We start from the raw sequence: 13,032 nt of genomic DNA, 5'->3' as shown, positions 1-13,032 counted from the left end.
GACTGCTGAGCCCGCTCAGCTCGTTCCCGACGATCCGCGCTGGTGGAAGTCTCAAGCAGTCGACGGCAGAACTTACGCCCTGATGCCACATACGAGCACAGTCTTCCAGGCTGAAGAAGACGTTCCGCATCTTAGCGCGTCTTCCTCATGACTGAACGAGGCGACGCGTTAAAACTGTACGAGACCGTCTTCCACGTCCTCAATATCTATGCAGTTTACGACCGCGGGCTGTATATAGTGTGCTGTCGTATTAATTATCATGATTCACACAGCACACGCATCACAAGCCGCGAACACCTGGCGTCAAAAATCTGCGGGGAATACATGTCACTGAAATCAGCCGTTTCTGTCTAGCGTGACCGGATAGACGAAAGACGTGGGCTGTGCGGAGTCTTTGCGCTGAAATGCTTACTGCAAAATTTTATTTCAAGGCACATCCAGTGGCTTACACAAAGTTAACTTCTGTAGCGAAGCTACATTGGCCACGAGCTCGCAGTTCCGCCGTGCTCGCATTCCCATCGTGGTCGCACCGCACCACGTGACCAACCACATGAATGGTCACGTGACCAACCGAGTGACAAACTACGTGGCCAGCCACTGCGCCGCGCCGCCGTCTGCTGCTCCGCACCACGTGACCAACCACGTGGTAGGTGTTGGGATCCACTGAAACCCCCGCACACTCACTGAATAATAAAAAAAAAACTTGTGTCAGGGCTAGGAATAGAACGAGGGCCTTTGATGTTTGAGGTAGAGACGCTACCACTCCGCCACGACGGCTCAAGGTTTAATCCTGAATAAAGGCGCATGTAGTGAATGCCCGCCTTTCATATATTAACTCTTCCGAACCAGATGTCGCCGCGCTTTCGCTATGTATATACTGGCCTAACAGAGCTAGGCCATCATCAATTTTTTTGGCAGCTCGCGTGCTCCTTAAATTTTTGACGCCGGGTGTACCACTGTACAAGCGCCCGGTCAACGACTTCATAGCCTGTGTTTTTTTTGTTACTCACTTCAGGAGACGCCGAACGTACTCAACGCCCACTATCTTCTAAGTCAAGCTTCGAAGCAGTACTGCAATGTGTAAGTAGACAATTTTGCAAGATGGCGACCCTTTCGACACCTATTCAAGGAACTCTAGATTACACATTGGACTGGTGACAGTGCAGTCAGTTCCAAAACAGCTACATTTCAATTCCCTGATAAGAAAACTGCACGCTAGGAATATCCCACCAAAACACGGCAGTTGGCCGTATTCCGCCGCACATGTCCTGGAAATTAGCGTTGCTGGAGGCCCTAAGCCACTCTTGTTCTGCCTCATGCATCTAGAAGACTTCTGCATGTGGTGCAGTAAGGTGTTTTTTTTTCATATAAGACAAAGCCTTGTCTTCACTCTATATCTGTGAGCGCCAAGTTCCTTAGTGAAAGCCAAAAGCTCTTCAGCCCCAAGAAAATTACATTGGCAAGCGCTGTTCGGTTGTATCAGCCCTGTGAAGATCAGTGAAAGCTGGAGACGGGGAACAATACCCGAACCCGAAGCGACGTCTTCATGACGCAAGGAATGCGAGCTAAGTGCATAGCTGTAAAATCTGCGAAAGCTAACATTATTTCATCCCATACAAAAATGCCCTACGGTCGGCTATAGGATTTTGACCCAAATAGCTATAAACCTTTTCCTATTTCTATCTATAGCTGTATATACAGGCTGATATATTTTTCTATAGAGAGCTTAAGACAGTTGTACGGTTCCAAAGATATAGCTTTAGTGGCATAGATTTTCAATAGCTGGCAATAAGCACCTCTGTGGGTGCTTATAGACGTTCATAAAACGCCATAGACGGACATTGCATTTTCCACAGATGCCCATAGGAAGTTTTTGTATGGGATAACTGCAGATTGGAGAACCTGCGTATCACTTTCACCTGTTCTCGTCTGTTGTAAAACCATTTCATAACAGACCTGTCAAGTCCGTTGGCTGCTCATGTCAAGTGAAGAGTTTTATACCTGAGAGTATGTAGACTTGCGCTCACACAAAACATCTGTCAGGCAGCCCGTTTTTGTATATCACCCTTCTCTGGCAGCAGCGGCAGCCGTGAAAATGCACATAAAAAAGCATTCATACTTAGAAAGTAGGAACCAACCAGTAAACGCCGAAACGTCAGCTTGCCTCCGAATAGCGGTGTCGCCGCTGCCAAAAGGAAACGGAAAGAGAGAAAAGGGAAAAGCAGGAACGGAGAAAGCTATAATAAGAGTGCCGCAGTCTCGTAGGTTACTGTCATTCAGTTTCTTTAATGGCCTTTACTCGAACACTGCACTGCTGTTGTAAAGTCACCGCCAGTAAATCCAAGTAGGAACACTGCCATGATGGCAGAGTGACGAAACCGCCATGGCGTTGCTACCAAAATGTGGGCAGTGCTATTCTCCCGCTGGGCAAATCTTTCTCGTCGACGTCATTCAGTGTGACTACCTGCCGCTCCGCCATCGCACCATTCGTTTTAAAACACGCGCCAACACTCTCTTCGTTCTTTTTTATTTCTTCTTTGTGCCCTCTCACAATGAAAGGCTGTTTGCGTCATTGGAGGCTGCTACTACCGGCAGAAAAACGTGATTATTCGTATGAGAAAACCGACCGCCATCGAAGTGAGGGAGAGCATAGGAAGATCTTTTAAAATTTTTATCCGCGGTGTTTATCGATGAAACATAAGTAGTGTAGTCAGTTTTAGCCGGAAGATAATTATTTTGAAAGTAGAGAGCAAAGGAACCATATGCCGTCGGTGGGAGCCGAGCTCGTGACCTCCGCATTTAGCGTACGTTGCCCTAATAACTGAGCTTTGACGCTTGCTGTCCAATCTCTCATGCTGTATGGTCTATGGCGTTGAACATCCCAAAACGACTCAGGCGATGAGGGACGCTGTAGTGGAGGGCTCCGGAAATTACGACCACCTGGTGTTCTTTAACGTGCACTGACATCGCACAGTACACGGGCCTCTAGCATTTTGCCTCCATTGAAATGCGACCGCCGCGGCCGGAATCGAACCAGCGTCCTTCGGGTCAGCAGCCGAGCGCCATAACCACTGATCCATCGCGCCGGCGCTAGTTCACTCTCTCAGTTCGAGTGTATTTTTATTGCGTGAAATATAACCTTGTACGTGGTTGGACATGACTGAACAGCAAGGGCGGAAGATCTCTGAGACCGTTCTTATGCTACCTATGTCATGAAGACTGCCAGAACCAAGGCCGGACAGTAGCGAAGTGAGGGCCTAGTTGTGGCACTCATATGCAAGAAGCCAACATTCCTTGAAAAAAATGAGATCATTGCGGAAAGATTTTCAGTTAATTTTTGGTGTTCATCCTTGGGAAATTCCCAGAGTAACCTGAAAGATAATGCATTAACAAAAAAAAAACACCTGCCATAGTTGCATCCGCACCAATGACCTCGGCAATTTCGGTACGGTGCTCTACCAGTTCAGCTAAGGCGGTCGGTGTCCAACCTTCCACTTGCGACTGCACTGTTCAAGAGCGGCATCCACAACCATACCTGCGGACATGGAACGTCCTGTCATATCCCAAATGCCACGGGGAATGTGCGTATTTGCATAAGATGATCATGGGAGCTCTACTTCGTCTTCATAGGTAAAAACTGCGTCAGGAACAGGTTAATAAGGGCTTAAATTTTCATCTCACAGAGGACGCCAGGCATTTGCGAGTCCATCAGTCTCAATCTACACCGTTGAGACATGGCCGTCAGAACAATGCGTAAACTATTTCGGATAGAGCACAACAGAGACAGTATAGAAGGTATCCGAGGTACTAATCAAAAAAGACATGCATCACAATCTACTCCTCAGCAGTAAATGGTGAACCATAGAGGTGGTGATGGTGATTATAGATTTTTAAATCCATATTTAAATTCTCTTTCCGGTCCTGTTGTCTAGCGCTGTTTGAATTTTCTTGCTACCATGGAACACCTACTCGCCCAATCTGCCGTCTTTCCGCTTGACGAGATGAGCCACAATGGTAGACACGCAACGTTCATTCCGGATCTATTCCAACCTGATACTCCGAGCTAGCAGACACATCGGCATCCCACCAAGGGCGGCTGCCAACTGCCGCCGAGCTCGGCCATGGACGCGACTAGCTCCGCTGCAAACTCGGCCGTGTCACGTAGTGTCATGACGTAACACAACGCCGCTACCAGTAAGCGCTCGACCATATCACGTGACCCTGTGGTGACATCGCTGTCTCGATTATATCGCATTTATAGTACGAAATTAGCCAATTAAATTTCAAACCCTCCCTAGCATCTCTAGGCATGGTGTCCAAGTGTTCCATGCACTCCCAACAAGTGAATCGGGTACGCGGGTAGAACAGTTGCTACAGTCCCATGTTTTCCTCTAAAATGCAGCGAAAGAGCCACTGTGCTTTTAAACTTGCCGTACAGACCTATGGGAACCGCCTGTATTCGAGCAAAATTTTAGGCAGCACAGAAAAAACAGTAACCACTAGACTACCACAGTTTATGTTATCATTGCCTTTTCTGTCCTTGTTTATTTCCTGCAGTCTTGAGCTTTCAAGATGAGTAGCTGAGTAGCCCCCATCAAGATGTTAATAATTCATATAACTTTGTCACACAGCTCCTGGCCCCACGACATCACAGGGTTCTTATGGACTTGTGGAGTTCTCAAAGGCGGCGACAAAGAGCGCTGGGACCAGTACGGCAAGCAGTTTGTTATCAGCGAGAGCCATGCTTACACCATGTTGATGCTCACCTCCGATCTTGACAAGGCATACAAGGTACGTAGTCTGATAATGGACGAAAGGAATTGAGCGTGCCTGATTATGTGAGCAAAAAATTGGCGGTGGTTTATCTCTGGTTAAACCTGGAGTGACGCATAGCTACAGCTGTCTGAGTGGAACTTGGTCACGTGACCAACCACGTGACGAACCACGTGATCAGACACGGCGCCGCGCCGCCGGCAGCTGCTCCGCACCAAGCGACCAACCATTTGACAGCGTGGCGGCTCAGCCACTGGGAGGCGCGGCGCCACGCTGAAGGCTCGAAATGCTACCACAATGTAGCTATCGCTACAAAACACTGCCTGCAAAGCTTCCGCCCAGGCGTTGAAACTGAGCGATAGTAAACCGAATATTGAGGTGAATTCACATGCTAATAAGTGCCTGTGGTAAGCCTCCGGTTATGAAATGGCCCCTAATCTGTGCGCTAAGAGGAGGCTCTGATCGAAAATATGGTTTCGCACCGAGTCGCATCGGATATGAACGTGGTGCTGAGATGCGGCAGGTGCAGACGCCGATCGGCGTCACCACATGTCCACCGGTGGTGTGGATCATAGGTCCAGACAAAGGATTTATAAACTTACATAGTGTCGTGGCTAGTTGACGGCTCATCAAACAAAAATCTGCGACGGTATCCATTTGTGCGGCCATGTAACAACAGTAGGTTGTTGCTAAAAATTCCAGCAGAAAGCAGCCGTTCGCAGCACGACGGTGAGTTCGTCGGATCCGGTCGTCGGCGCTTGGGCCGGACCGTCACGGCAAATCGTCGGGTGGAAGCTATTGACTCTGTGCAGTAGCAGTGGATCTACCACCGGTGGACGCCGTCTTTAGGTTTCCAGGCGAGGGAACGTGTCTCTGAATTCACCAGAAGATGAGGTCCGACTGTGCGAAGCAAAGTGCCTCGGGGATGATGATCGCGATTAGCGCTGCTGCGAGGTCAGGAGCATCACGTGAGCGGCTAGGTACTCCCAAATGTCCCGCGGTCTTTCACTATAGCGGGGTCGAGGTGCGTCCAGTGAGAATCCTCTCCAGCCCATCCTCCGGTACGGACCGGGGAACATGGCCGCACTCCCCGCAATGCCAGCAGAGCGGGGGATTGTTGGACGTGGGCCACACGTGTGCTTTGCTGACAGCAGGGCGCAAGTCCTGCTGCTGCTCAACAAGGCCCAGTTAACGGTGAGGTTGTGCTTCAATAGGGCGGAATGCTTGCACCGCAGGGGCAGGTCGTAGGGCATTGCATAATACATGACGTGCGGCTCTGGTAGTGGTGCGGGGGGTTGATGCCCCACACGCCGGATTTCATCACGGAGGACGTCCCTTGCAGAAGGTGTGCTTACCGACGGAGCATACAAGCGTAGGTGTCGCAGTTCTTCGCCGACAATGCTCCGCACAAGCTCTCGCAGCACCTTGTTTCCGGGGGCTTGGCACGGACGCGCAATAGTGAGCCGCCGTTACATTTGCTCGACGGTCTTATTGAGCAATCCCTTCCTGCAATGAACGTTATATGCTCGTGGCTTCTTTGGAGAAGGCGGCTACGGTTCTCAGCGGATCGCGAATGAGGCCAGATAACAGCTACTTCTTCACTCGACACATAAGGTGCCATATCTTTGTTGCCTCGCGCATGGCAGGGTCTGCCCGATTGAAGAGGCGAGTTATGTCGTCTATAAACATAGCCACGCTCTAGTTGGACTCCTGTGACCTGGAGCGAAGGGCAATTTCAGCGTTTTCCTTTGACTCGATCGAACTGAATGTGGCGAGCAACTCACGGAAGCGAGCTGCCCATTTGGAGATGGACGCCTCGTTCTTCTCAAACTACGCCTTCTCCGAGTCTTCCAGTGTGAAGTACATGTTCATCAGCTTTCGCTCATCGTCCCTTTGGTTGAATGCGGTCACACGTCAAAGCTGACCAACCGATCTTCTACACCCTCAAAGCTGTCGCCGTGGAAGGATGACGGCAACCGAGATGCAAGGAGGACCAACGGGGGGGCATTGCCGGAGTACTAACCTGTCTAGCTGCCAGTGGTGAACGTCACAGCTGGCACAGGGCTTGTGAGTGGTTCAAAGTCGGGTTGCAGGCCTCGCAGGCGACGGCTAGATTTGTGGACAGGTGTGGCGTTCGCGCGTCGGGAAGCAGCGTCAAGGATATCGTCGTGGTCAATGTACATGGCATGGTACCCACCATAGCTCCACCAAATGTCACCGACAAACGTAGCAGGAAGCAGAGCAGCACAGCCGGTTACTGGGTCGAGGATCACCGAACAGCCGTACTCATTCGTGACGAAGAAGACGTTCGGCCAGGCGCTAAGAGGCTCGGCCACACGGTGGCGCTGGAAGAGTGTCAGCAGTGTGACAGTGTGCACTGTGAATGCATAACGAAGAGCGTCTCGTCTTCTCGTGAGCACACTTTCAAGGAAGACTGTAAGTAGAGTAAAGGCATGACGCCAAGCTGTGGTTATTATACGTCCTAGTGCCGCATTTTTATTTATTTATTTAGTTAGTTAATTAGTTAATTATTTATATATTTACTTATTACCCGCATCCGCATTACAGTAGCTTTCAGTATTTTAATGAATTATCACCGGTGCATACTGGAAGTGCCTTTGAAGGACGGAAGGCATTACCGGGTATATGGCTGGGTTGTTCTACTGAATTAAAAGCTGAAGTTGCAGCCTTGCTGGTGCGTCCTAATACAGCTTTATATATTCGCAACGTAACGCTCAAAGGCTGCACAGAAAAATGCTGCGAACACGGCTCATTATGTGGGCCGACGAGTAAATGATATGGGGGGAAGTTAAGGAAGTGAGCAACCGAGACTGTTAGAGCGTAAATTTAGAACACGGTCTGCTGGTGGAATCATAGAGAGCATGGGGGCTTCTCGTGTAGAGTAAAGCGATAGAGACGTGAATTTTTCTATTTGGACATTATGCAGACCGGTATTATTAATATAAAGGAAATTTGTTTCTGCGCAGGTAGTTTGTAGTGGTCTGTTTTCGCGAGATATAGAACGAAATGCGTACTTGGCGAGAACGCTCGCGGTTTGCGAAATGCTTCGAAGCTCCCTGCTCAGCGCAACTTTCATACCATATGGGAACTACGAAAACTGCATAAACGCCGCACCAAAATGGGTGCGACCGTTTTATTCTCCACCAGAGATGAGTATTGCATTGTGTCTGCCAGTGCTATCAAACACTGCTTGAACCGTAGCCTGCGCTTGGCGATCTTAAAATGAAAACCGTAAATTCACAGCAAGCAGTCCTTTTTATGCGGCCTGTATTTTTCGAATTGCCACTATTGCGACAAAAAAAATGTATTCTTCTAAGGGGACGCACACATAAAATCCATGATGTCATTTTTCACAAAAGAGCAGAAAAGATTTCGTGTCAGGTAACATGCGCTGCCCCTAATTTATTAACGCTAGAGAGCTGTGATAGCCCCCCCGACCACGTTCCTTGCGTTCATTGCTATTTCTGACATGAAATTTTGACCTAGTTTTAAGTCGTGTCTTTTTAGAGAGAATGGGAGCTAAAATTATTCTAATATCATTATTACTAACAGGCCTTTTTAAACATAATCTAGCTGAAATATTTTAGAACAGTGAGAGAAGTCAGCGGTGCCTTCGCTTCTATGCCTTCTACTATCATTTTGAAGGGACACCACTGTCTTTTTGTCTTCTAGCCAAGAGATGTTTAGCGTACGAATTTACGGTCGGTTTGCAGTTCGATCTCGCGCGGACCACGCTTTCTGCCGCACACACGTTGTTTAACAGCAGCAGCTGTTAGAGCCACCTTCTACGGTTTCGCGGCATGTGTACACATACCGAAGGAGAGGAAAGCAGAGGCAGGAGAGCACCAATGAGGAGGAGAGGTAAGGAGCGAGTAGCGGCGCGTACGTCAAATGCGATAAAAAGAGAAGGTTTTTTCTTCTTGCTCCAGCAACTGAAAGAAGCACCCCGAATAAGCAGGGTAGGAAATGACTCACGCTGTCTGGAAATCCGCTGCTGTAGAGGGACAGAGACTTAGTCCTCTACAAATTACCGGAGCGCGACACGGACGAAGCAAACAGGCCGAGAACTAGGAATCAACTGCATATATTCTACGCCGCACGTGGCCTCACGTAGCCAGCTAGAGCGCATGCATGTCACAGGCCGAGGCGGCGCAGCACTGCTGATGATAGTGCCACTACAGGGCTCCCCCCCTTCCCCCACGGAGAGGACGGAAAATGGCAGTCAAGAGCCACGGCTTTCTGGATCGGCGCGCGCGGCGGAGTTCAACAGCACGGCACCCATGAGACATGCTCATGGCGCGGACCGAGACAGTGCAAGAAGTGGGGCTTGAGATTTCGTGGTGGCGGGTGGAAAGAGAAACGTGCACGATGTAGGCTTGTTTCACGCAGTCGATGGAGGCGATTTCTTCTCTTCCATCCACGGACAGCTTCAGAGTGTTCTCATCCCGCTGCAGGACGGGATAAGGGCCATAGTAGGGAGGGGTGAGCGAAGGCTTGATGACGTCTCGACGCACAAAGACATGCGTGGACGCGGCGAGGTCTTTGCTCATGAAGACTTTCTGAGTCGGTGGACGTGGGCTCGTGAGGTGGTCAACGGACTGACAAGCGGCGGCAGCCGAAACATGATCATCGGGCGCACAGTGACTATATTGGCGAACAGTCAGCTAAGCAGCCTATGGGTTACGAAAACTTTCTTCGCTGCCGTGAACATAAGTTCTGCTGCACTCCTATGCGCTTGTGCGTCTTTCTGCCAGCATAAGACGAAGACCAACATTTTAGAGCGCAATTTTCGAAATTTCTGAATGTTCTGGCACCATTGCTTCGCAGGATCTACAGGACTATTCCACTCCTTTATGAATAATTTATTTGGGAAAAGAAGTGTATATGCATGTGGGGAAGTGTTATCACATTCATGGAAGATGGCCTGAGGCGCGGTCCGCGGTGGCGGCCAGCTGACAACATGGCGGCAGTGCCCGAGCACCTTGATGTTTCACTGCTCATTGGCGGATTCTTAACACTACGGACTGTACCGCGCACGGCCGGTGCCGCTGCCTCTAACCTGAAATGGGCTTTCTACCGCCTTCTTTCACCTCATTATTCACGAACCAGTTACAGACCAACACCGATATGTGAAGTAAACAAGATGTGGTGGCGCTGCTGTCACTGGCTGGGACGAGCGAGATAAAACTTCGGGGTGAAAAGTAGGCTTAGTGCCCATCAGAATACATGGAAATAATAGTTTTGAAAGCATTTTTTTATTTATAATAACAACTGTTATGTCACCCTTTCGTGAAGAATAACCATGTTTATCCTACAACAGATTCTCGCAGTATAAATCGTCATTTCGAAGACGATGTACTTTTAAAACATCGTGTTACGCGTGAGCAAAACATTCAGAAATATTTCCCTCGTTTCACAGAGTACCCATGGAGGCGCCTGTCTGTAAACAGCTGCCGGGTCCTTTGAAGAAGTATTGTGCGAGAAAGTATGCTACGTCATTTCGAAGCTATTTTTTAAACACCACGACAAATGTGTGCTGTGAAGCCGGACGTACCCCGAAAAGGCGGCCAACACCTACTACGGCGGCTACACATGCCCCCCCCCCCCCCCCCCCCCCCGCCACATTCAAGCAAGCACCCAACTCTCAAATCACCCCACCTGACATCCAAAGTCAACTGCGCTTCAAACCTCGACGCAGAAATATAAGCCTTGAGCTACGCAGGGGCAGACGCCAGGCCTGAGCTCAATATTACAACAAACACTACACAGGAAGATGCGACATCCTCTACGTGGACTCGGCTCAACACACCCCATCAGGCTATATACCGCTGTCGCCGCCTACGTGGATGGTACCATCGGGTCCGCAGCCACTCTCCAAGCCAACAACCCCACAGAGGATGATAGCGCGGCCATCGCCTTGGCGCTGATACACACCACACAAGATCCCAACGTCAGTGAAATCTGCCCCAACTCCCAAGCTGCGTATCGATACTATCAACAAAGCTTTGTCACACCAGCCGCTCGACGCATCCTCGCATCAGGACACGCACTTACCCAAATGATAACCCTCACGTGCGTTCGTAGGCATGCCTCGATCCTCGGTAATCAGCGAGTTCATGCACTGGCTCAAGAACTTTCCGTCCGGGCACCTGAAGATCGGAGACCCAAACCCACGCAGGAAACCTCGCGGTCTCTACTCATATACTATCAAATCACCACTCATTACAAAGATAGCCGCGTCCTGCCACCTTACTGAACACTAGATTCAAAATAAAGTGTGGTCTGCCAGTAACTGCAGACACTGCTACATCTCATCTTACCTCCTTCATCACGACCAGCCTCCCTTTACCATCCCACATTGTTCAACATGTGGGGCACTACCTTTGGGAATGCCCCCATCCCATGGGACTTCTTCCATACCAAACATATCCCCCTACTGATGGGAGTGCACACTGCGAGCTGATCAACCAGCTGGCCAAACATGGCTGGCGGACAGAGCTCTCCGCGAAGCCCTGGCCCGTGGGCGCTTGGACAAGTAGGAGCCCACCGGTGATGACCTTTTGTTCTTTCTTTAAAATAAAGTTGTTCCTCCTCCTCCTGCTCCCGAAAGGCGCTCTATCCGCTGGGTGTCTACACCGTATCGCACAAGTTTCCCGTGTAGTCCGACATGCTGCCGCCTGCACTGCATTTGCTCACTGATACAGTCATTCAATGTAGACAGCCTAGACAGCATTAAATGTAAAAATTTGAGGAAACACTTAAGCTCCACCTTAAGGTTATGATGCGATAGCGTATTGAATTTATTCCTATATCTGCAGGTCATTTTCTACATTCATAGATCCCTGGGAGCCCTCATACTCTACTCCTCCTGGCGAAGTGGTGCACCGGTTAAGCGATGCATCACTGACCTGCGATGGCGGGTACTCCCAGTGATTGGTTTTGAGCGGTCCAGGTTGCTCTTCCCAAGTGGCTAATCACTAATTATTCAGTAATCAATAATTTAGAATGGTGTTGGTCTATAGCCGCATTGTCTTTACCGCTGATGTAAACCTCCGGTGAAATCTTAAGTAATGAGCAACCAAGCAGGAACTCTTTCAGTATGAGGGTCTTCTTGTCTGGCTTGACCACAGGCGTTTATGCACTATACCTATAAGTGCTGCATTTTGACAAAAGGTTGTACGATGAAGCGCAGAAACCGTAAGCACTCGGGGTCCTAGTGGGGTGGCGTCCGACGCACTCCACACCACCACTCCCACGCGACCGGTTAGGAGCCATCTGCACGACATCTGAGTTTCATGTTTTACCTACTTAACTAGGAATGAGATACCCGTCCGCAAGAACCACAGGTGACCGCATTTATGAAGATCAATATTACTGTGTCGCTTACATTCCTGGTGCTGCTACTCAGCGAAAACCCCAAAAATGTGACAAGCGCAGTGAACCCGGTAGCAACGAAAATACGAAAATGTAGCAACTAAATCACGGTGCAGTATACAGATACCCCAGTTCCTCCAGGACGTTAACTCGGGTGATGCTGTCTTTACTGATTCTGAAAGCTTCGTCTAATTTATCACATTGAGTGGTATGCATTCTAAGCAACACATCTACACAGTTAATGCTTAAACGACAAAGAACCTTTAAGGAAAGCTCTAACCGTGTGTTTGGCGCATCATAGCCTCAGTTGCTTTTGCGCCATTAAAATCAATATAACTAACTAACTAACTTAAACGACAAAGTTAAAGGACTCATTGGTATTGTAACGTGCTTCGTGTCGACGACGAAGCGGAGGAACTGGGAAGCATGGAGGAAAAAAAAGCTGGTTGGCCTGGCCGGGTAGAGCTTTCCGCCCCCGCCACAAAACGTCTTAAATAGACGCCCCAGACGTGCTCACTGCCTGCTGAGTACGTTACAGCTTTGGTGGGCGTTGCTGGGTACCAACACGGATCTCTCTGGTCTTCGACGGAGCCGCAGAGATGTTGGTTTACCTCCCCTTCGTTTGGATATGCATCAAGACGGCGACGCTGAGCAAGCAGCACCCACGTTCAGCACCCGTGGAAGCATCACTGCGAACGGCGCATCTTTGCTGCAAAGTCCGATGAAGATGTCGCTGAGTGGCTCACGAATTTTGAGCGGGTCAGTCCGTACAACCGATGGGATGCTACTGTTAAACTAGCCAACGTCGTATCCTTCCTGGAAGCGACCGAATTGATTTGGTTCGACAACCGTGAATACTTCCTT

At 49.5% G+C, this 13,032-nt stretch overlaps 1 protein-coding gene across 1 annotated transcript in view; it reads left to right on the top strand.

The window, feature by feature from the left end:
* LOC144129753 (uncharacterized) overlaps nt 1-13,032 on the top strand; it is a 96,332-nt gene that overhangs the window by 58,066 nt on the left and 25,234 nt on the right. Inside the window, exons 13-14 of the mRNA XM_077663832.1 lie at nt 1,016-1,080; nt 4,632-4,791. Of these exons, the coding sequence (XP_077519958.1) occupies nt 1,016-1,080; nt 4,632-4,791 (225 nt within the window). The remainder of the gene's footprint in view (nt 1-1,015; nt 1,081-4,631; nt 4,792-13,032) is intronic.

The sequence above is a fragment of the Amblyomma americanum genome, chromosome 4 (assembly GCF_052857255.1).
Source record: "Amblyomma americanum isolate KBUSLIRL-KWMA chromosome 4, ASM5285725v1, whole genome shotgun sequence".
NCBI lineage: Eukaryota > Metazoa > Arthropoda > Arachnida > Ixodida > Ixodidae > Amblyomma > Amblyomma americanum.
Note: the sequence above shows the minus strand (reverse complement) of the source record. Positions and strands in the feature narration are given on the sequence as shown.